Raw genomic sequence first — 25,753 nt, forward strand, 5'->3', positions numbered from 1 at the left:
CAAAAACACGCTTCGGTAAACATGAGCTTCTGCGCTTGCTACCGAGACATCACTCGGTACCAGCCAGTCGTTTAAGCGTTCGTTTAACATGTGTGACTTTTTTATATTAGTGCCCACCGGCGCTTTTCTAATTAGCATCAAGTTGATGTTAGTTACTGACGAGGATAATCCGAAACACTAAAAAACCAAACTTTTATTTTAGTTATTGTGTTCTTATGTACACAAACCTTTTGGTCTTGTCCAAAAATTTTAACGTATATTGCTATTTGCTATTGAAGTCACGCCTATCTACAATAAAGTAGATCACTGCGAGTGTGAATTTAATCTGCATTTATCACTAAACGTGAAACAACACCACAAAGACATTATAACATGCGCGAAACTGAACCGAATCGATCGTCCCTGGTTTCAGTTTCTCGAGAGCATTCTAGACGTACAGATCGCGGTTCTCAGTTTTTTAGTTTCGCGAATGAGTGGGGATAATCTTGTACTACTACTATAAAAAATCGAGCCCAGATCGGTTATGCGTGGGGAAAACACGGTCAGTTCTTTTTTCAACAGTTGAAGCTGTACTCATTTATCAATGTGCAAAAAAGATAAATCATCGAACAGTAACAGTGGACGGCGGAGAAAAACAGCAACAGAAGTAGAAACCATAGAGTAACCTCCTTCTGGATTTCTTCAATGAGATAGATCTGGAAACGGCGCACTTATCAGATTAGGGCTAGTATCGTCGTCCACAGGTCACCGCTAGCGAATTTGGTATGCTTCGCCATCGTTATAGCAATTTTAATAAGCTGCTGCATGTTGGAAAAAATGACATTACTAATGATACTGTGTGTGATTAAATTTACGTTTATTGTTCAATTTCATTTACTTGTGCAGATTATTGTGTCGCAGAAGATTGTGTTATTTTGCTCGTTTGAGTGCTTGCCTTGCCATCACGAAGAAGCTCGTGTGCTCGCGCATACGATTTATAGCATACACATGGTGTGAGTTCGACGTATCTTGACTCGCACAAAACCAATGATTACCTTCTCGGATAGTGAGTAGGTATAGGATGGTGGCATCAGTTTTCACTATATCAATTGATATATGTACATACATTTAGAAGTCAAAGCTGTGCAATGTAGGTCTTAGACAGATATAAGTCAGGGGTCAATTTGTAATCGTGCAGTAAAATATGGCTTACGGCTGTACGGTCACTCAACTACCATACAGAAAATACGTCATGCATCTTTCATCAAAGGAGACGTAGTTTATGAATTATCCTTTACGCAAGCTAATGTGAAAGAGAAGGGAATGTACACATTTAGAACATATGGTGTGGCCAGCGATGTATGTGAAAGAAATATTTGCAATATATTTTCGCTCGAGAGCTATGACAAGCATTTGAGCCACATGCAAATTTGCCGGTAGCGGTCGAAGGAAAAAAAACATTGATTAATTGGGCAAGTTATTAGTCTCTGGCGAGGTTCAAACGTGATGTTGGAAACAAATTACGTTTTTGCTTCATGGATTCCCAAATGCGTGTATGTTTTATTCTTCAGATACTATACGTTGGGAATTTGTCAAGTAAGGAATTTGATCATATCCATTGCTATTTCTAGTAGAAATGTTACTTGAACTCAATGAGTTTGTAAGCCAAAGGGTTCAGTTGGGTAAATATAAGGCATTAGGTGAAACTGTAATTTCCAAAGTTATTTGATGAGTGAAGCATTTTTATAGTGATAAAATTACAGAGCTGGGTTAAAACACATCTATCAATTATCTATATAAAAATAAACAAGACATACGTAAATATCACTTTGATGTGACGCATGGTTGTTTGTTAACCATGCTACCAGAAATTACAGTCAGCGACAAAACTATCGAGTTGTTGCCTTCGATGAGCAAAATAAATAAACAGATCTTGTTATTTATTTTATGAAGCTGCTTGATTTTTTGACATATTTTGGAAGAAAAAATAGCTCGAAACGAACCACACGTGGTCGTTATGGTCAGATGGCCACACTTGCAAATAATAGCTTCAATATACCACTAGAGTTAATATTTTTTGTTTGAACAGTTTTGAATTGTGAACCATTCACTCAATGAAATAATGACGAATGTATGTGTCAGTGTATGCGGCTGTACTTCATAATCCACTTCGTATCGATGATCAGACTGGCCTCTGAGAACTTGCTGGAAATTGCTCGATCATTAATATCAATTTCGTGAAAATTTGGGTGATGTCTTGCTTGAAACGGAAGCAACAGTGAATAATGTTCAGTAGGCGACAAGCACACAGTCAGAAAAAAATTCGAAGAGGGCCCAAGAGTTTTGGAGTAAAATATAGGCCAGACTTGATTATCCGTAGTGCACATTTGTTACGTATTCGAAAATACTACTTAATGAACATTTCTCAATGCTTGGCTTATCGGACGGTAAGATGTACGACAATAATAGCTTCCAAGATATTTCAGGATGATCCAAGACCTTCGTTTTGGTTATATAGATGCTATGATTAATCCCCTTTGAAGAACATTTTTTTGAAATTATGAAAAACAAGGTATGTGTCTTCAAAAATGTTGAGCTTGTTTCGAGTTCATTATGTCTCATCAGAAAACAGAACCTCTTTATTTACAGGACATCGTAAGATAGAAATCATTTAGTGTGTGCATAGTGCAGAGACGAAATCGAAACTCGAACACTATGACTAATTTTCTCAAATATGGTAGCATCAGTATTAGACCGGAAACAATTTTGACTTTTTTCGGAACACTGCTAATTCAAATCATATGCAAAATATGAGTTTTATCCGATAGCTCTAGTTTACCCACAAGTACTTAGCTTAGCTTAGTTGACCGCCCGTGAGTTTGCCGTGATTGATCAAAGCCTGTTGAAATTGCATATTGAACCAATTCTCGACAAACATATGATTACGGCGTAAAAGCCAACTGTCAAAATCCACTTTGAATGGAAATTCCGGACAAACCGTTACACGCCAATCACAGATGTTGGTAGTGTATTAAAGAGAAAAGTTTTCTCTTTCATAAACTGTGTTCGACTAGTAACGGTTTGTCTGGAATTTCCATTCAAAGTTGAGTTTGACAGTTGGCTTTTAGGCCGTAATCATATGTTTGTCGAGAATTGTATGATACTTGGGAGTAGTTCATCATACTCAACGTGCAACCTAAAGAGACTAAGATTATAGTATGATCAATAACGTAGATGGCCACGCCCATGCAGGTCAATTTTGGGATGGGAAGGAATGTTAGTTCAACACTTGTGACTATTATGACCGAGGAATTATCTGCATCATCCACAAGTGTCACATGATAGGATTGGTATTAGTAGGTAGGGAGATGAATCAGGATATATCTTGGTAGATATTGTGATTTAGCTAAGAACTCACGCGCTTTGTCTTTTCATTTTAGATCAAAGTTTTATTATCAAATATAATCTTAGCAATATGTACGAAGTCGCTCGCGATCAACTTCAGAGAATTCGAAACGAACAATTTGAACTCCGAACAGCCGGCCATCGAGAGTAATGCTTCTTATTAACACTTCAATAATCATTTTCAAAGTTTGCAGTACAAAGAAAGCGTACAAATGTATAAAAGATATCCCAAATGAATGTGAAAAAATTCACTGCGAAATGTTAATGACAAGTTGGCATCTCCACTCTCCATATCAGACACGTTCCCATAATTGGGTTAAATACCAATTGCAAACGACAGGTTTATTATGCGTAACAAATATAATAAACACTACGACAGGGGATCCCTCGGTGATCCAGAAGAAGAATGGATGGGAGAACAGCAATACTAGCAAATACCGACTACCATATAAGCGGCGCAAATCCTAACGAGTGACGTAGATTACTGCACTGGATGATTTTGAAGAAAGGTCCAGGAGTGCGATTTTATGAAGTTTTAGCTTCCGATGACCCTACATTTTCTGACAAAGTGAAGTTCTGGAATGTTGAGATTTTTATTACTGTTTAGGAAAGCAAAAGTATTATAAAGCTAGTGTCAGGCCTTTATGAGACATCAAGAAGTCACTTTTGGAGGTATTCGTAAATATAGATTTGTCGGTAGATGGTTCCAGATTTAATAAAAAAACCCAATTTAACACATCTACAAATCGCTTGCATCATGAAAAACTTTTTGTGCAATTCGACAGCTCCATCTTAGGCCAATTCAATAAATTTCCTACATGAAAGTTTACCTTTTTTTTTAAAAAAAAACGGGTTTTAAACCAAAGCTTTGGAAGTTAAACCTTGGCGTGGAAGAGCCGGTATATTAATATATGCTGTTACTTAGAATTAGATTTCGTCCTTTACGGCTAATATACAAACTTAGGTTATGATGTAAAACCTTAAGGTCCGTCCAGGTTAAGTCTTCGGTACGGAGCAATACCTCGACCTAGGAACTCCTTAAGTCTTCGGTACGGAGCAATACCTCGACCTTCGAACTCCTAGCATGTTGTTAGTCGCCTCTTACGACCTGGGAGCAGTTCCCAGAGGTTCTATTCTTGGCTGAAATAGTGCAAAAGATTTCAGCCCGCCGGACTCCACACGGCATCTCTAGTTTACCCACAAGTACTGCCCATAAAAGCATAAGAACAGCTTTGTTGTAGAATGCATTATGATTGGGGGTTCCCCGACAAACTTTATTTAACTTTGAAGAGCAACTGATTTTTTTGAAATTTCCTACTCTAAGCATAACTTTATGTGAGAATATCTTTTTACTGCAAAATCGGATCGATTGGCAGTCCTCAGTAATGTTGATCCTTACACCTTAATGCAAATTTTGGGATGCACAAGATGAGACTGGCATTTTCACTGAATTTATTCTTTCTGTTGCAAATTTTTTATATATTTTCATATACAAACTCAAAAACTCTAGTGAGTGAACTAGAGCTTTCGAAAATTGTTCATATTTGACAAATGGTATGTGAAGCCAATTTCCATTAGATTTAACAGTCTCCCGAAAAAAAGTCAAAATTGTTGTCGGTCTAATCAGTATGTTCTAAAAAGTTATTCGTCTTGCCAATATACATATCTTTCCAGAAAAGATTGTCGATCTCTCTCTTGTGGTTTGGAAGTTATTGTGTAGTTTTTGGTAAAAAAGTGCGAAAGTTTTAATAGTTATAACAGTAATGAACGAGCAAAAATGAGGAGTCAGTTTTAAATTTCATTTCTTTCTAGCTATCCCTAGTGTGGTTACAGTTGAAAAACTTTTATTTCAAAAAAGGTCCACTATCTTAGAAAATTCTCAAGATAAGAAAATATATGCGTTAACGCAAATTATGTACTTTAACGGTTGAAACAACTTCATCCAATATTTCGAATTTATATTTGAAAAGAACAACTTTTTAATGGTAATCTAAATATAACGAGCTGTAGATTCTAAAGTAGGATAATGATAGACTTTGATATTCCGTATTCCGAAGATACCATTGTCCCTAATCCAATCGTTTTAAAGTAAACAATTAATCACTATTTGAATAACCATTTCTGCAAAAATTGTTGATTTACTTCGAAAACACGAGGTAAGCCAGTATTATAGTATAGAAAGTTGTTCATTTTGGTATATACCTTTTATCGGAACGTCCCGAACTTGTCGGGATGATTTTTAAAAAGTTATATCGAAGATTTTGCTTATAAGCGGTCAAGCAATAACTTTGACGGTATTGAAGATAAAGGCTTTGTAGCGGTACGCAAATGACGTAGCTTTTTTTCGACGATTTTCGATCCCTCCCTCCCCCTCGTAGCATTTGGTCACAAAATTCTAACCTCCTCCTTGTAAATAACGTAGCATTTCCATAACCCCCTCCCCCATGACAAACACAGCCGGGGGTCGAAATGTTTTTCAATTCTTTTAAATACATGTACTTACAAAATGTTTGACGACTGTTGCGGCTAGTTTTGAAAGGAAACATCGTTTTGATAGTCCTGATATACAGCGGCTTCAAAGCTGTAATAGTTTTATTAATAAATTCACAAATTCAAATCAACGGTTTCATTTAATATATTACATTTCAGTGTTCTTTCTGTTCCCTGTACTAGTTCCGCTAACATTTAATTTCGAGGACTACGGCATTTTTCTATGCCGTCTCTGTTTCGTCCTATAACACTTCTAGCACTCAATAGCAAACTGGCCCGTATTGACAGATGCGCGAGGGAATGATCATTAGTTTCACTGCCATATAATTGCGAATAAAGGGCGTCGCAACATACCTCCACCCGTGAACTAATCCATCTCGCGAGTAGCACAGAGATGCATATTTTACATAAAACAACTTGTTAAGTCAGATCCAGGGTCCCAAATTCTTATTGGGTAAGATTTCTCATTATCGGCGAGCAGAATACTTTGCTCCCACCGTGCAATATAAGATATTTCGTCTGCGATTACAACAAGCACAACAACTGAAAAACAGTAATATTGATCAAACTGTTTTGCGCTATCTCTAAAACGTAGGGACGGGTTTCCATGCCGTACAGAGATGAACAATATTTGAAGTATTTCATTTGCCTGCTCCTTATTGTTACATGGTTTCGCCTTCTCTCGGGTGATCGTCTCACCCGCAATATTTTTTGATCGATCTCGATATAAAGTTTTGGGTTCGTTAGGTGGGTTTCGCACGTCTTTGCACTGCATAGCAACTGATTCACGTGCATATTTTTGCCGAATATCAGCAAGCTTGCGTTCGTAATCCTCCTGGATCGTGGCTGATATGAGGTTGTACTTTTGCTCCATTTCAACTATTTGACGATCGTACTCTCGTTCTCTCACACGGCGTTCTTTTTCCCATTGTTCATTTTGCAGCAACTGTTCACTTTCTAGCCTTTGTAACCGTTGCTCCAAAATTTGCAATCGTTCGCTTGATCCTATAATTGATGAATCCCATAATGATTGGCTGCATCTGATATCCACCGTCGTCGGCCACAGCCCGTTTGATTGAGATTTCAACATAGTTAAGTTGAAATCTTTGAAGTTTGTTGCGGCTAGTTTTGAAAGGAAACACCGTTTTGATAGTCCTGCTATACAGCGGCTTCAAAGCTGTAATAGTTTTATTAATAAATTCACAAATTCAAATCAACGGTTTCATTTAATAAATTACATTTCAGTGTTCTTTCTGTTCCCTGTACTAGTTCCGCTAACATTTAATTTCAAGGACTACGGCATTTTTCTATGCCGTCTCTGTTTCGTCCTATAACACTTCTAGCACTCAATAGCAAACTGGCCCGTATTGACAGATGCGCGAGGGAATGATCATTAGTTTCACTGCCATGTAATTGCGAATAAAGGGCGTCGCAACATATTTATCAATATTTTCATTATAATAGCAAATTGCATACAAAATAATTCCATTTCATGATAAACATAGTGTTGATAGTTTTGTTTTGAATTTTATGTAATGGAGCATGAAGAGAAGTGCACAGTCCTGCAGCTGCCAAAGATTCTAGGAAGCATACGTTCATGTAAATTACTAAATTTTGTTTGGTTGAATCCGAAGAGAAAGCTTAATTCAGCTACCAAACTAAGTCTACTAGTTAGCAACATTAGCTAACTAATGTAGCAAGTTAAATCCGTATACAAAATCTTTCCTTTTTTGCGAGCCTGCAATTCCACGAATCGTAAAATATACCACATGAAAAACCGCGTGAAAAGAAATTTATGTGAATTTTAATTTATTTCTCTTGAGAATGGAGGAAAACTAAATTGTTTTCTCTAATCAATGGGTTTTGATGCCAGTCAAAAAAATTTAAACTTAATGCTACGTCACCCAACTTCTGACCCTACCCTCCCCCTCGTCACAGTTCGTCACAAATTTGGTACTATTGTTCATCAGAGCTGGTAGAAATTGCGATCGATTGGTACACACATAATTTGAATTACTGGGTACAGTAAAATTTTACTAGGGTTTTGAACAGCAAACCGTTCGGTAATCAGTTCAGTAAAACAATTCGATTACCGAACTCTACGCAATCCGTTCTATCCAAAAGTCAAAACGTACTGGTCAGCCAGCAGTTTTCTCTGAACGTGTCTTTCGAATCCATTTTGGAAGCAGTACGAGGTCAGGGGGTACTTCATATATCATGAACTGGATACACACAATGCTTAGCAACCGACATCTGTGCTCATCGTTAGGACAAGGTGGTGTGCTGTCACAGCTTCTATAGAAACTTGTCGAGGAAACTTAATGAGTTTGGGTTTCCGCTTTGTTGAGCAATGGTGTCTTTATGTTAGATTATCAGTTAATTCAAATAAAACATCAATGGTGCTTTTCACGCAACGAAGGATTACAATCGAAGCTCATTCGTTGCAGTTCCTTGGCTCTGAAATTCTTGTCGCAGATCAAGTTAAGTACGTTGGAGTCATTCTTGACTTAAAACTTAATTGGACAGCTCACATCGATTTCCGAATCTAGAGGGCTTGCATGTCCTTTGGTCAATGTAAACGGGCCTTCGACAAATCGTGGAGCCTCAAACCCAAGTACATTCAGTGGATCTACACAATTGCTATGGTTAAGATCGTGGCTTATTATCGCAGAAGTTCTAGAACTTCAATGAACCAGTTTTTTAGAGTAGAGTGATAAACTTTATTTATAAGAAATGGAAAACACATGATTTTATCTTTTATTATCTTTTTCCCCGGACAACACTAGTCTAGAAACAGTGGGGTGTCATCCCGCGGATTGAACTAATTCAGCCAAGAATTGATTCACTAGGCCCTGTTTCCGACTGTAAACAGGAGTCCTCAAGTCGAGGTGTTTGCTTATGTCTTTTCAAGTGCGCCTCAACGTTTTTTAATCAGTCGCGGATTGAACAGCCCCGGGCCAGATTCATATAAATAACCCACAAATATCATATTATGAGTTGACCCAATTGTATTTGAAAAATTCGAGCTTATTATTCCTCGAGATTATTTTTTGTTTGTTTGTAATCTATATATCTAACTTTATTTTTACCAATAAAGTAGTTATTTTAACAATCAGTGGTAAGTTCTAATGTTGAAAATATGCAATCCTGTAGGTGATCTGGTCTAGTGATTTCAATTTTAATTATATATTTATAATTTATTATAGCGATAACTTACGGAACGTAATTGCATCAATTTGTATACTGATGGAACAGTTGTTGTAGTAACATCCATCACATAAGATCAATATAGCTATGATCGTTGTTATAAAGCAAATCTAGAAAAGTATGATATGTTTTCTGTTCAGGATGATATGAAATAAAATGGAGACGGACGGTATCTTGGTCGTGGCTATATTATTATATGGTTAAAATATATGAACATAAGTACAGAAATAATGAACTCCTATGGTAATACGCCGTTAAATATTCAGATATAAACCTAATATATAACATCTTATATTTTAATTTTTTTAATCAATGGGTTTAGCCATAAACTCGGTTCTTTATAGATTGATTTCGGAATAGTCCTATTGAAAGTGGCGTTTGAATAGTTAATGATTGTATAGATCGATGTTTCATCACTAGACTGCCGGCATTCGTGCCATGTAAACAGTAACTCTAGCAGGGTTTTACAACGAAAGGAAATGCTTCTCCAACATGCGCTCGGTACTAAAATTAGCTTCAATCAAGTTCGACGATCCATCCAACAACTTCCGAGAGCTGCTGTGTGAACCATGTTTGTCATCAGCATTTTCTCGTCACCACTTTTTTCGTTTTCGTCACTAGACTTTCCCAGTAGCACCAACAGATACACTCACGAATGTACTTAAAATGCTGCTATATTTATAAAAGTCATCTTCGAAAATTCACAATATTTCTCTATGTCCGCGGGCAGCAGTTGCTCTTCAGCCCGCCGAGGGAGCGGATACGATACGAAATTTCGCTGGTCGTTCCGTGAAAAGTGGCCTCATCGATTAATTTTCTGTGGAGATTGCCGCTGTTGAACACGGTCTAGAAGAAGGCAGTTATGATGCGTGATTTTTATTTTCGCATGTTGAACGCTGACGTGATAAATGGTGTGTGAAGACGATCTCGAGACGTTGAGCAAATCAAAATTTTCTTGCATAAACAGCCGAGTGCGGTTCTTAAAAGTGAAATTGCTTTGTCTGGAATACGTGGTGTACCGCGAGCATTAATAAGTGCGGCATTTCTAAAAATGTGCTGCAAATCTTTGTTTTAGAGGTGAGAGTGTACAATTCGTGCGCGTGCTTTTGACTGTGAAAAGATGGCATATTGCACTGCCTACGCAATTCAAATGGATTTGTGCAGCGGATGTGGACTGGCTCATAGTGAGCAAAAATTTATGAATGCCTGAGACATCGGAGTTGAAATCAGTATATTGTATCGTACAACAAAACCGATTAGTACAATCCTACGCTTGGTGCAGTTTAAAATAACGTCGATTGAGCTATCGTTAGATGTGATCAATTTGCAGTGAAGTGATGACGAAATAGTAAGGTGAATTGAAACGAGTGATTTATAACATTGAGTTTTCCGCAGTGAATGGATATTTTATTCGATGTAAAATACAATTGATGGAATGAAATTCAACCGGAATTAGACGATTTAAATGTGAGTTTTCGTTTACAGCAAAGTACTGGTACTACATTCCGTTTCGCAACTTGACCTTCTTTTCCGACAGACTTTGCAGCCAACGTTAGTGTACAGGACAACTGTAAACTGGGGCTCTACAATAGATTTTTACAATCGTTCGAATTAAAATCAAGACCCTAAGTGTGTATGAGGAAAACGAGGGTGGCCATTTATTTAGAAAATAGATTGTCGGTTCTCACGGTAAAGAGGAACAAGTCTGTCTTTACCAGGAGGCATGTTGGTGGACTTGAGTGATTCGCAGTTATGCTGCCTAAGCTCGACCCCAATCAACAGAAGACAACAGCTAAGCCCGTATGATGTTAAATCTGTTCTAATGACCCAGCCACTTCTAGTTTTCCGATCTATATACTTCACATCCTTGCTCTTACTTGAGTACTATGGCTCCAAATTTTCATAACTTTCCCTACCCAGTATTCTCTAGCTAATTGAAAGTCGTTTAAATGTAGAAAATAGATTAGGAAATGATATTCACACATTGGTAAGGGTTAGTGTACTGAGCCAAGCCAGCATTATACTCTTAAATTTCAGTTCTATAGATGTCACTATGGTTTGTGCACTTTCCATTATCTGCAGCAACTTAATTGTGGGAAAGTTACACATTACAGCACGTAACGATCAAATTGCCCACGTCGCTTTCTGTGTGATGGGTAATCCTGTGTAGGCATCACGAACGACCCCTAGCTCAGCTTGCTTCCATAGTGCTGTTACCTGTAAAGAAATCTTTACCTTTCCCAGAATTCGATAATTTCGGAACACAAATAACAGTCTAGGCCGTCTCTTCCGTTCAATTATTTTTTGTTGTTAAGTTCTTTTACCCAAAATATTTATGCAGACTGATGTACCGTTATGTCAAAAGGACAAATATATCAAACAGATAATCTAGTTCAAAGGATCGGCACTAGGCTGTGATGGTGTACAAAGCGAATTTAAATTCGAAGTGATGATCACGTTTCTTCCAGCGAACTGTTCTGAGTGTCATGTCTGGCAGGTCTGTGTATGAACAGTATTCGATTTATTGACTTTCTTATGCATCTATCATGAACGTAATTTTCGAAATAAGTTTGGAAATTGTTAAACGATTTAAAAAAATCTGTTCCGCTAGCCGTCAGTATGGCATGAAAACGGTTCGGTGAAAGTTTGGAAAACTAAGAAGTGAGCGACCGAAAAAAAAGTCACTAGGATAGAATATGCGTCTCAAAAACCACTTTATATATATTAGAATGTAAAAATCGGAAATAAACTTCAAGTGAACAAATCGGACTGATACCTTCAGCATAAGAATCGTTTAGAAAGTTCTCAACCGCAAAGTTCGGAAAGGATGAGCCGCTATTACAGTAAAGTTCCGTTTTTGGCAACAATTTTATTTTTTTCAGTTTCCAAAACCGGAACCGTGCCAAAAATGAAAACTTATTTATAAAGTTTGAATTTTCAATTTACGACTTCTAACATGTTTCAAGGATTTTTAATCATATGTGAAATGGGGTGAAATGGACGAAAAAAATAAGCAAATTCAATTTTATTCATGTTTTTATCAAATTCAGTCGTCGTCCAGTAGAATTCTCATAATCTTCGCGCATTTCTCGATTGCAATGTCCCCCATTACGGAGGTGTAAAATATCATTTAATTCGAATTGCTTTTCTTCGGCCCACTGGATGTAAAAACTCAAACAATTCAATGCATGGTAGTGTTGATTTCGCTCCTGGGGCTGTATCTCTTCTTTCTGAAAATCATGAACAATTTTGTTTAAAAAACACAGCTCTTTTAAAAATAAATAAATTTATTAGATCTTCATAGCCAATCGTTGATCTTTCGAATGGAATAGGTAGATTGAAAATCGAATTGCAATGCTTAGCATTATTTAGGTTTGAAGAAAACCATATTTGTTGTAAAAATCTGCAACTGTCCAAACAAAAGGAATTGAAATATCAGTGCTACGGTAAAAATTTGCTCCAATGAAAGTTACAAAATCTCTAGAACAATGCATTTGCGAGAAATTAACACATCAAAAGATAATATAAGCAACCGGATTTTCCATTTCCCTACCTGAAATCTTTGAAAAAAAAATCATGACAACATAACCATTATAGATAGCAGAGGCGACGCGTGGTTCCACAGTCAATCTGTTCAATATATCACGAGGGCCCTCAAAGTGTCACGAAATAAGCAACTGATAAGAAACGTCACTAATTCAATTCCATGAGACGTTTCTGATCATATGATGCTTAATTTACCGTAGAACAAGAGCAAAAAATATATTACATCTTTCAAATGGGATAGCAATTGGAATTTTCCACATGCAATTAATTAAATCCAGAGAACTTTTTTTCCTCGCAAAATATAGGAAAACTGCAATGCACTCATGATTAGAACATCTCCTGATTTGAGTTTGTCTATTTACGGTTTCAGACATATTTTCAGCATGTAAATGCAAACAAACAGTTTCCTTCAAGCAGAAGTAGATGGTTCATTATTATCGTTGAACCAACCAAATACATACGCGCTTACTAGTATGTCCCTCCCAAGGGGAGAAACATTTTGTTAGGCAGGGCCCATATTATTAGGTTCTTTACTGGCCCAGCTAACCTCAGTTTTCTTGACAGTTCACTTGTACTGTTTACATGGACTTAGAAAAATTCGGTGGACGACTCGAAGCAAATCGATCATGAATCGACCAAAGGGCCGAAGTCCCTTGAATCGAAAAAAATAACTTTGAAAATTCGGTTCAGAAAATTAAATCGTATTTTAACAGTGTTTGCATACTGCGCCTTCAAATGTATTGAAACACTTTGAAACAATACTAGTTTTCGGAAGCATAACTAAAATGTTTTATATAATAACGTTTTCGTTGATAAAATTGAAAACAGATTATTTCGCCGAGTGTTGTTATGAAGTGTTGATTAGGCCATTTTTGAGTCGCCCTCTTGTTTTGACGACTCTCAATTTCGCCCTGCAGTGTCGCCAAAAAACAAAAATCAAATGTGGCTTTCGCCGTGCTCGCTAGAGGGGAAAATTTGTTATTCTTCCTGGGCGTAACAAGTACTTGGTTTTTGTTTAGGGCGATTCTGTTTACGGACCTTGTAAACAATGATGCTGTCAATTTCGCCTGTATACACTACCTTAGAAATGCAGAGGCGTAACCCACCTGGCTTTTTGTTTACAGTCGAAAGTCGGATCCGCCGTTTTGTTTTTTATTGATTTTCATGAAGTGTGAAATATTTATAAATGAGTTTTTATATTTTTTATAAAGTATTTTTACTCCTCTTTCAGATATTAATCAAATCTCTGTTTGTGTACATTTGTTAGTTTCGCCCATTTGTCGGTTCACGATCGAAATCTCAAAGAATTTTTCTAAGTCCATGTAAACAGTACAATCAAACTGTCAAAAATGAACATCGAGTTCATTTTTCATCATTGAAGATCGAGTTCATTTTTCACATCAGCGTAAAGTATTCCATTGGCTCGAATCAAGTGTTCATTTGTGAATCGAAGTGTTCATTTGTGTTTACATTTTGCTAGCGTTGCCATTTTTATTTTGTGTCCACCACCCAATGTGGCTACGCCACATAGCTTTTGCGCGTGCTTAAACTACGTATAGCCCCTATGTTGAAGTAAGCTGGGCAAACGAGTGGATCACAGGTTCACTTGTTTCCGACGGCGGGTCGATGGGCGGATTCTCAGCGGTTTTGCGCCGCTTCGGTTCCTAGGCCTCCGTTATGCGGCTAAGTCGCATCGAAATGGTACCCCTTAAAGATTCTAACTAGAATCGGTTGTGTCACCGGAGCCGGAATACGAATTAGAACCAGCCAGGATTCTGGCTGAGCTTAACTGGGAAGTTTAGTAAAATTTAAACTGGAAATAAAAATTATCTGGCAACGCTCCAGCACCCCGTTGAATTCTAACGATTTCACCACCTGGGCGCCAGGTTGACGATATGAAATGAACTTTGTTTACTTTCGACAAGTTTTGATTCGAGCCAACAACATCCAGCCAGAAAACAAGCGTATGAACGTATGGCGCAATGTGTTTGGAAATTATAGAGTACTTGACAATCTGTTAATTATAGAGTACTTGACAATCTGATAATTTCTGATAGCTGGAGGAAAACAAATCGAAAAAAAAACTTCGGTCAGATTATTTGCATGGTGGATCGAACACAACCGGTATTGAAGTCTCCGGAATAAGTTTCACAGTGACACAGAGCATTTAAACACCATTATAAATACATTAGGCAAGCGATTTCAAACGTTTAAATTGACGGACAGGTTTAAATATGACAGCTGGAGGAAAATAAACCCCCAAGTAGTGTGAAATCATTTGCATAGAACTCTATAAAGCGCTCTCGTTTTGCACACAGCTCCAACGCCAAGCAATGCACGCTGGTTCAGTATTTGATTTGAACCGGTGCAAAAGGGAATAAAAAAAGCAGTCGTCCTTGACACTCACTCTGTTATTCCAGCCATCGCTCATCAAGCTGGTTCCATACAGAGCATGCGGTGAGAGTAAGAGATGCGTGCAAGTTTTTGGTTGAACCGGTCATGGGAAAGCAGAAAATTTCTGAATTCTACTCGCTGGCGACGTCGAGTTGGTTTATCGTTCAGATCAAATTGTCAAACTTCGAAGTTTGGAAATTATTACTTTCATTTAAAATAGTTATCGTGCTACTGTTGTTAATGGTAACTCAAAATGGGTTTCGGGTCGTCCGATTTTGGAAACCTGTTCAATGAACAGGTTGAACGTACCGACGCGTCGCCTCTGATAGATAGCCTTGTTTATTCAGCAAACTTGCTTCAATTTATTTGTGTTATTATATTGTGGGGCATTGCGCAGGTAAACTTCACACATCTAAACAGTCGACATTTTGAACACCCTAACCACAAGAACCACTTTAATTTCATTCATTAAAAAAAACTGCAAAAAAACTAAGAAATTTGCCAAAGACATCATAAAGCTAAAACAAATTATTTGGAGGCCATCAGTTTTGTATTCCCAAACTCGGCATTTGGACGCACTATGGTCAGCTTTCGATATAGAGTAGAATGGGGTCAAATAGGTATGGGGGTACAATAGCTATAGGGCATTATCTTTGCTATGTTATTGCAGAGGTCGCTAATCTTCTGTGAATTAGATACACGGTAGAGAATATCGTTGGCGACAGTCATTTCGGCTGTTACCGTGGATCAGCTGTATTAGTTACGGCCTAGTTTATGTTTTCGCGTGTGGTTCTGCGAAAACGCATTGTCTTTCAACCTCAGTACAGTACATTTAATCAATGTAAAAATGTCGTGTTTTTCTCCTACGAAAAAATTGCTAAACACGAGTTTTGTGTTGATTTTTTGATATTTTAGTTCTTGAAAAAAATACCGACATGAAACACCGCAGAAGTCATTCGAAAGTACATCCAGACGCAGTTGCCGAAAAAACATGTTTTTTCAATATTTCCTTTCGTGGTTTCATGATTTTTCACATCATTTGGCACTTCTCATTTTCTTACCTGAATGACGTCAATTTAATTTTTAAATAATCTGCAGTATTAATACTCTTAAAATAAAAGTTGAACTGTTGATTTTCTAGGCGTGTACATTGTTGAATTTAACCTCGAATATAGCGACCTATCGTACCCCCAGATTTTAAAATCATCAAGAAAACCCAGTAAAGCTCAGCCGGAAATGAACCGGAATTCCGGCTGGTTCCAGTTCGTATTCCGGCTCCAGTGACACAACCGATTCTAACTAGAATCGGTTGTGTCACTGGAGCCGGAATACGAACTGGTACCAGCCGGAATTCCGGTTCATTTCCGGCTGAGCTTAACTGGGAAGTACCTTTGCCTTATTGGATTTAACTCGAAAAATATTAAGCCAAATATAAAACCATTATTGCAAAAATGTTGCCTGATGTATAATTTTTCCAACGAGTGCTTGTTTGTCAAAATCAGTGCAAAAATACCATCGCACGAGCTCGCCAAAGAAAACTGACCTACTTGACTGAAATTGATTCCGTCAGACACTAGTTTGATACTGTTACCAGTTATATTATACATAAATAATAAATGTCTATGCTTATTGTAACCATTAGATACAACATGTATTGTGTAAAATATAGATAACCCTTAAATGCACAACGCTGTTTTAAAACAAAATTGCGGAAAAAAATCTCAAAATCATTGAAACTATTTGAGGATTAATATGACTCCTATGTTTGGAAATAAAGTCAATTGATACAAAAATAATCTATTGCACATTTCTAAAAGACTTATTATGTACAACAAGAATGTTACCAAAAACGGAACCCATTTATTTCCAAAATAGGAGTGTGCCAACGAGGAAGCATGTCAAAAACGGAACGTGCCAAAAACAGAATCTTCCTGTAAATAGTTTGCAGGAACATCCGTATATCGTGATTTTTTTATATTTTTTCCGATTTTTATACTGAAGGTTTTTTTTTATTCGACTCTTACAGAGAAAAGTCTTAGTCCGATTTTTTTGCTTGAAGTTTATCCTCGAGTTTTTACATTCTAATATATTTGAAGCGGGTTTTGTGGAGCACGTTCTGTCGTTGCAACTTTTATTTTCAGTCGTTCCATTAGAATAAGGAAACGCTTCCGGAACAATGTTGAACCATTTGCATATTTTTCGAGAAAAATCTTCAATAATGGCAGTTTTCATATAGATGTCCCAAAATCGCATAATATTTCTTACAAAACATGGTAATATAGTACACCGTTGGAAAAGTCAAAAATTGTTAAAAAAATCGAAAAATGGTTGAAAAATAACAACGTGCTATAATTTTTGGTGCCGAAGGTCTCAGACGATTCTTTGCTATAAACCAAGATTTTGAGGGGTTCAATAAAAATGAGAATGATTTCAATCCAGCTTTTTGCGTGCCATAATGGCGGTTTTAATTGTTCAGTTCGTAATACGTTTTATTACCGTTTTTGACAATAATCGTTTATGCCAGCTTGACAGCAACGCACAGTTGAAGATGTCGGGCGTTCATGGAATAAACATCCAACGCATTGGACTAACGGAAGATGACTTAATCTCACTGGACGGTTGACGTAAATGATTATTGTCAAAAAAGGGCCATTAAACGTGTTACGAACTGAACAATTTAGACTGCCATTATGGCACGTAAAAAGCTGGATACCTTTCTGTAATTAAAGTAAAGAGCGTAAATTTTTTTCTCTTTAAAAAAATTGCTCTCTGGACTCCCTAGAAATGTGGGGCCTATTTCTTTTCGCTCGGGTGCTGTCAGTTCAATCAAAGATGGCGTATAAACAGCAAGCACTACGCGAGCGTGTTGTACAGTTTTACGAAACGCATAGTCATCGTGGAAAAAAGTTTACGGTAGACACCTTTCGAGACGAAAACGTGCCCGTGAGTACAGTTTACCGGATCCTATGGTATCCCTGAGCGTGGAGCGGAAGGCCGGTGAAGATAATGACGAAGAAGGAAGCGTTGAAAAAGCTGTTCGACAACACTGCCCTAGTGTACAAAAATAATTGGCAGGCCAAGGATACGAAGCAGGTGGTCAACACCAGGGTCCGGAATTGTATGCGGAAGATGGACGTCAGTGCCGTCCAGCGCTCTTGTGAGAGCATCACGACTAAGTTGCGTCGTACGGCTGACCGGGGCCCCTTCTCCAATACTTATTGACAATTTTTGAAGAATAAACATTATGTTTTTAATAAAAAATAAACTGAAAAAAATCTCATTTTTCATTGAACACCCGTTAATCTGACCAAACGTGGTTTTGTACTGCATTTGACTAGACCTACAACCGACACTAGGTCACTTGAAAAGTTCATTCAATGTTTGGTTTTTTGTAGCACTGTGTTATAAATATTAATAACTATAGTGTTGAAGACCAGAAGGTATTTTTTTAATTAAGTGTCTAATACCTTGTTAATTCGATTTCTTTTAGAGATAACTCTACATGCCGTAAAGTGGTGCAATTAGAATAATGATAACTCTAATAGAAGCCTCTGCAGTATAATATGAACCAATCCGATGGCGACAAATCACTGAGCAACGAAAGAAAAAAAAGTACCAACAGAAAAGTAAGTTTACATACGATTTTAGGAAGAATTATTATATGAAACGATTTTTACATATTTTCAGAATAAAAATGTTCCCGACTCTCGATCGTCAGTTTCCAGCAGTGGTGGATTGCAGTCATTTTTCCGGTGGTTCCGAAGGGACGACGTCCGTGTACAAAAGGAATCAAATCAGTTTTCACAGGAGGTACCTCATGTGCAACCTACATGTCAACAGGTACACCCAGAAGTTTCGAGTAGTGGCGTGTCCAAGTCGCAGCAGGTGAACACTGCTAAAGAAGAGTCTTCTTTCGATAGTATAAGTAACGGAACACACAGTACATCGCCAAGCCCCGGCCCAGTGATAGGATGCAATAACTTATCGAAGAGCTCAAGTTGTGATAGTATCTTGAGTACGGCAACAGACGGATTCGCATTTGTACCACCAAAGTGCTACGAAGCTATTGGAAGTCTACCGCAGCATGAGCGCGTGATCAATCCAGGTCCGTACACCGATAGCTACAAACGGCGTATAGCAGAGCGGGATCGGACGCGAGAGCAAGATATAAAATATGAATTAACGTTGCGCAAAAAATACAATCTGTTTTCCAGCTTACGAGGAACTACCGTAGCTAATGAGAAAGACTCAACACTTACCAGGGCCCAACAAAGATATGCATACAATGAGCTTAGCTTACCAACGGCATCAAAAGGTGCTGCAGGTTGCTTAGGCACTATCGATAAAAAAGAAATAGTAGGTGCTGCAACCAGAAAGCATCGAAGGACAGTTAGCGATAGCTCAAAGGATAAGAAAGCTGGTGCCTATGTGCATGTTAAGGGCAAACGACGTGCGCCACCCCCACCCACATTGAATCTTGACAATAATTCAGGCACCCTCACAAACCAATCAAATAGTGGAACTTATACCAATTCAAGATACGGAACGTTGTCCCCCGGATCAACCTTATCGCGAAAAAAACGACCCGCGCCATTACCGCCAGTATCGCCGAGTTCTTCGTTACTGAATGAAGCAATTTCAAATACCAGTTTACTAGAGGATAAAGAGATTAAAGCCATAATCGAAGGAATGCCAATGCCGAAAACTCCCGAACTAATAATGCCCATTAGAACAACTCCGCTTCCGGGAATATCGGAAGAAAGAACCCCTGGAGGATTAACGGAGGAGCAGAAACAACAGCTAATTGATAACATCCGAAGAGTTCAGGCTCCGCCAGAACCTAAACCATCAACGCCAACAAACAAACCGTCATCACCATTCATGCTTACAAATAACGATGTCATGAAACTGGAAGAAATATTTATTTCTGCCAACGGGACACGATCACCCATTCATGATTATTTATATGCGGAAGCAGTTAGTGGTATAAGTAAGCCCGGGAAACCTACATCACCTATCTCACCGAGACCGTGGTACAAGCGACCAATTTCTGGCGTCAAACATCAAGAAAGCTCGCTCCCTTTCAAAAAAGATATCATTTTGAAAACAATCGACAAGCGAAAAAACAGAAACAAAGACAACAACGATCTTCCGGAGGTTGGGTACTGCAGAAACTCTGTTATAGATAACAGCACAGCGGTCAGCAGTGGTAGTGGGCCCAGATTCAATTTGTTCTCAAAAATAACGGAAAAGTCTGATGATACGAAACATCGAGAGCGGGATCAGGAAAAACGCAAGTCAGGTATTGGGATACCGAGTATAAGTGAGCTTGACCGGGAGGCTGCAGAGATATTAAATAAAGAGAATGCCTCGAAGCAAGTAAGAAGCGATAATGACGGTGATATGTATTTTCTAGCCCCAGAACAGTTAGTCAAGAGAAGTCAATCATTTGCGAAACGCAATGAGCATGATACGGTTGAATCGGTTGGTCAACCAAAATCAGCAAAGGCGCTAATATCAAAGTTCGAAGCAAATTCTAGCAATATTAGCAAGATTACGGTAAACCCCGCGTTTGTTCCCAACAAGGATTATTTTGGAACAGAGCGAAAGGTTTCTTCGCAGAGTACTACAGCATTGACAACTACTAATAATTCTATAACACAAGTTAGCGATAAAACAACGGATGAGAAAAATATTCTTGGGTTGTGGTCATGCCCGTACTGTACTCTAGAGAATCCTAATTGGAGGATTATTTGTGAAGCATGCGAACGTATAAAGCCTTATGATAAGCTTAGCATATTAGAGGAACCGCCTTTAAGGCCAAATCATCCGCTCAAAAAAGCTATCCCCGAAATTAAAGCACCTTGTCCGCAACCGTCCACTGAAGATTGGGATAGAAAGACTGAACGTGTACTCAAGTACTTTATGCCCAAAACTAACCCAGCTGTGTGCAATAGCTTGGCAGTGATGCCGGAACCATACAAAAAATCGTTCGGCCAGGCAAAGATGCTCGCTTCGCCGAAGATGGGAGTGAAAAGCCTCATGAATCGAGTTTCTCTCGAAAAAACGAATGGATTTCGAGATGAGAATGGAACTGTCAACGCTACAAATAAGTTTGACGATGAAAAACTAAAGGAGAATAGTGTAGTTGCGCCCATCAAAACAGTAATGAATGCTCCTCAGATGACGTTTGAAACCGCAACACAGAAACCACAGAAGGCCGCGTCTGTAGATATAGACGAGGTGCGTAATGCTAGGATAGCTAGATTCAGTACACATCTCGAAGAGTTCAGAAAAGAAAATAAGACTGGACACACAGAGCCCGTGCAAGATATGGATGACGAAGCTTTGGAAAAAGAAAAACAAATATTACGCGATATGATTCGTGCGATGAACGCAAAAGCATTAGCCGACAAGTATCCTGTTCTTCAGAAACCGCCGGTTAGTAGTAGTCTAACGAAACGAGAGTCACCGTTGATGCAACGGAAAAATGGATTTGTGTCTGCTATTCCTATCTGCACTAACAGTCCTAAATCCATACGCAAAGCTAGTCCAACGATGTCGCGTAGAAATTTACTCACAGCCGAAGAGCATCCACCGGTTGTAGCTGAACCTTACAAGTTGGGGGCAGTTAAGAAAACCTTCCTTCGAAAACCTGATGATCACAAAGAAAAAATCAAATTGAACGAATCAAAAATTATTAATCAAGAAATAGCTAATATGTCGCTCTCTATTCCTGAAACGGTAGTCGCCCTCAGTGACCCCGTTCTGGTATTGAACAATGACGTGCAACGTGTTCGATATGAAGTGATGGATGAACAGCAATTTGAAGCACAGAATGATGCACAGCGTAGTGCAGCGGTTGTGAATTTATCCGACCAACAGAATGAAAAAGTTCGCCAAATATCGAATCAGCTTCGTTCGGCTCAAGGTGTGAAAAACTTTCGAAACACTCTTAAGAATACCAGTGGGTCGTTAAACACAACCAGTACCATCGCGATCAATAAACTTTTACGAAACCTCGAAATAGCTATTGGCGAAGGAGCTCATGATCGTGCGGCCAAACTGGCGATGGATCTCGCAAAGATGAAGGTGTCTCTTTCGGTTACGCGCCAGAGCCCGAATAGGTCAGATAGTGGTTCAGCAAGCAGCCTAACGGATATTAGGTAAATATCTATTTGTATTTAGCACAGTGCATCATAGCATCTAAATAAAACTTTTAAATACAAATATGGGTAGTCCGTTGCACGTACAGGGTGCGTGATAATTTTTTGCAGTAAATGAGATGTAATACATGGGAATTGTAAATTATTTCAGTTAAAAAACTTGCCTTCCTATTCAATCACTTTTGCTAAACGCTTCCGGGAAATACCGCATGTACGTTTATCATGTTTAGATCCAACGATGTCATCACCACCTTTATTTTGCATTTGATCGACCTAAGTTTAGCGTGAGGGGTTCTATTGGTGTCTCGCTCGATGACGCCCCACATAAAGTAATCCAAAGGATCCATTTCCGGACAGATAGCGGGCCAAATTTCATTCTACTAAAACTCTGAAGCATTTTCCGCAAACCATTAATGCATTATGACCAGGTGCTCCGTCTTATTGGAAGATGTAATGACGGCCAGTTACCCGAATTTAATGAAAACTTCACCTTACGGTAATTTTGTGACGCTGAATTCATATTTTATGTCTTTCATTTCTTTTTAATTCAATATTTTGGTACCTGGAGGGGGTGTTCAAAAATTCAACATGTATCAATATATCAGAAAACAGAAAATATTGGCTCAAATGACACGTTCCCCGTAAGTAGTCAGGGATTTGTGTCTTGACGGATTTTCTCATCATATCCTTAGCGGAAAGAGGGAGGAAGTAGAATTGGAAGGATGGGAAAAATAACAGCACGCAAACAAATAGCAGGTAAATCAAACTAACAAGTAGTTCAAATCGCCTGCGAGTAATCCTAAGGCTCTTTACCACATTGGATAAGAAACTTTCGTATGTCTGTGAGTTTCAGACGGTGTCGTCTATGTAAGGACGGCCGAAAACTCGAAATTGCAATTGCGCTACTGCTGGGCCGTTGCATATCAGATGATACGAGGTTCCGAAATCGGATTCACAAGGATCACATGGATATAACTCAGAGTACTTAATAGTTTCCATGTGATAATTGAGTTTGCAGTGACCGGTTAAAGCCCTGGTCAACATGCCGCAGTGGAGTTTCGAATACTGTAGGAGATTTTTCGAAATCACTGGGCACGGTTGTTCTAGAAACGCCTTTGTTTGGCGACACGTATGGCCGTTCAGACATCTATGGAAGCTGTCCTTCAATATCAGTTTCTTTTTCCGAGCAGCCTAGATAAGCCGTGTAGTGTCGGTAGTGGTTGTTTCAACCGGCTAAGAATTACACTACGGACCACTTGTTCCGGTGGTAAAAACCCACCAAACAGGGAACTGTGGCTGTGGTCCACTAGGAGGTTGATAACAGTCTATTATCTTTCTCTGGACACAATCCGCCTAGCGGCCGTGTGGCATCCAAGTCAATGTGTTTCTCCGTGCCGAAGACTGAATGGCTGGCAGGACTAAAATATATCATGAAATGTGTAGTGTTGTAATCGAGTATAGCTAGAGTAGCACAAATTATTCTTCAACTAAAACATACATCAACTATGAATCTATCCAGCCTTGTGCAGGGAGGAAAGGCTTACATAGCTTTGGTTCAAGAACCGTATTTTCATAAAGGAATCTTCTATGTTGGAAAGTTACTTAATCCCGTCTTCATTAGCTTTCAAAAAAAAATGGCATGACAAATCCACGTGAAATGCCTCGTACATGTATACTTGCGAATAATGCTATTGACGCATGTCTTATATCCGACCTCACAACTTGCGATATTTGGCTGTCGCGGTTAATATGACTTTTGACAACACAAACAAGAAATACGTCTATTGTTTGGCATGTTTGCCGCATAATGAACCATACCCTTCTGATGATTTCAAAAGGGTTATATCATACTGTAGCAGAAATGGGTTTCCTCTTGGGGCAGATCACTTGTGATGCATTTATAAAAATCAGCGAAATTAAATGCATTTCTTTCCATCAAAATAGAAATTCGTCATGCATTTTGTGTTGCGTGCAATGTATTTTGCGTTGCGTGTAAGACGTCAAAACCCTACAAAAAACAGCCCTACATTCAACAAAACATCGAATAAAGTGGATCAGCGTAGGACGATTGTTAAGTAATCTTGGGAGTGCAAAGTTGATGCAAATATGGAAATTAAATGCATTTTTTCTAAGTTGATGCAAATTTGTTATACATTCCTAGAGTAATCTGCCCCTAGATTTCCCCTCATAATCGGCAGTGATGCAAATGTCCGCCACATAGTTTGGGGCAGCTCAGATATCAATTTGAGAGGCACCGAATTAATAGAATACTTAAGTAGTACAAATCTGCACATTCAACTTAACTATGTCACTTAACATTTGCACAAGCTGGCAGAAAAGAGGTGTTAGATTTAACTCTCTGCTCTGGCGGTATTACGCATGAGTTGGCAAACTGGCTCGTACCAAACGAGCTCGAACCGTCGCGTCGTTATCTGATCATAAGTACATCGTCTTTGATCATTTAAACGTCTCGCTAGATATAGTCACATATCGTAACCCCAAATCTACGAACTGGGATCTCTACGAAGAGAGCTTGGCGACTAAGTTTCAGGGGTATCTACGACAATGGAATCTCCAAGTGACTTGGATGAAATTGTGGATAAAACAAACTCACTCATAGTAGCATCAAAGTTATGCAGAAGAGCTTGAAATCGCAGACACAGGGACGGATCGGAGGCCTTCAAGTTGGCTCGCAAAGCATACAGAAATGCTCTTAGATCCTCTGAGCGAAGTAGTTTGAAAAGCCTCTGCACAAATGTCTGAAGTCTCGACGAGACTAGTAGATTAAATAAGTTACTTTAGAAATCCAAAGACTTTCATGTCAGTTCGATTAGAACTGCAAATTATGAATACTCATCTGACGAAGATGTAGTAGTCAACTATCTTTTTGACACACACACTTTCCAGGTTGTACGGAGCCATCACTGATGACTGTTCCTAAGTTCTTTTCAGGTTGTTCTGATTCGTAGAATTGTGACAACCGAATCGATCAAATGGACGATTGAAAGTTTTGCTCCGTATAAGTCTCCGGGAAAAGTTGTAATCCTTCCAGTTCTACTACAAAGCTAACACTTCAAGCATATTTTGAAAGAAATTCTTACTTGTAATCTTGCAACAGGATACATTTTATTAGCGTGGCGGGAAATATCTTTCCCAAGGTGCCCGCGTCACTTATGAGGACGCAAAGAGCCTTAGAGCGATCAGTTTAACTTCCTTCCTTCTTAAATCATTGAAACGTTTAATTGACCACTACATTCGGGATGTTAGATTGGGCGAGCACCCGCTGCATGCGATGCAACATGCATATCGGCGGGGGACGTCTACTACCACCCTGTTACACAATTTTGTTTACAACATTGAAAAAGATTTTCCACAAAAAGCAATCAAATTTAGGAGTTTTTCCTGATATTGAAGGTGCTTTTGACAACGTGTCTTTCGAAGCCATTTTGAAAGTAGCACGAGATCATGGAGTATCTTCCTTCATGTATCACGAACTGGATGCACGCCATGCTTAGCAACCGACATCTGTGCTCATTTGGGTGGGGCAAAATGATCGTTTTTTTCAG

The 25,753-nt window shown here is 38.6% G+C and overlaps 1 protein-coding gene and 1 long non-coding RNA gene across 5 annotated transcripts in view; one reads left to right on the forward strand and one right to left on the reverse strand.

Annotated features, from left to right (window-relative positions):
• The first annotated feature begins 430 nt into the window (after positions 1–430).
• The window catches only part of LOC131685753 (uncharacterized), a 38,261-nt gene continuing 12,938 nt past the window's right edge, over positions 431–25,753 (forward strand). For 2 of the 4 annotated variants that reach the window (XR_009304865.1, XM_058969682.1), the window contains exons 1-3: positions 431–762; positions 18,512–18,647; positions 18,709–22,187. Coding sequence is in view for 3 of the 4 variants with exons in the window: in XM_058969682.1 (XP_058825665.1) it covers positions 18,585–18,647; positions 18,709–22,187 (3,542 nt within the window). In the remaining variant the exon portion in view is untranslated. Of the gene's footprint in view, positions 763–9,540; positions 10,549–18,511; positions 18,648–18,708; positions 22,188–25,753 lie in introns of those variants that run through there. The other 2 variants (XM_058969683.1, XM_058969684.1) reach the window with 2 other exon arrangements.
• Positions 5,885–7,306, reverse strand: LOC131685768 (uncharacterized). The gene is made up of 3 exons (XR_009304868.1): positions 7,113–7,306; positions 6,027–7,051; positions 5,885–5,965 (listed from the first exon to the last, which is right to left on the reverse strand). It is a non-coding gene; the product is annotated as an uncharacterized LOC131685768 (long non-coding RNA).

The sequence above is a fragment of the Topomyia yanbarensis genome, chromosome 2 (genome assembly GCF_030247195.1).
Source record: "Topomyia yanbarensis strain Yona2022 chromosome 2, ASM3024719v1, whole genome shotgun sequence".
In the NCBI taxonomy this organism is placed as follows: Eukaryota; Metazoa; Arthropoda; class Insecta; order Diptera; family Culicidae; genus Topomyia; species Topomyia yanbarensis.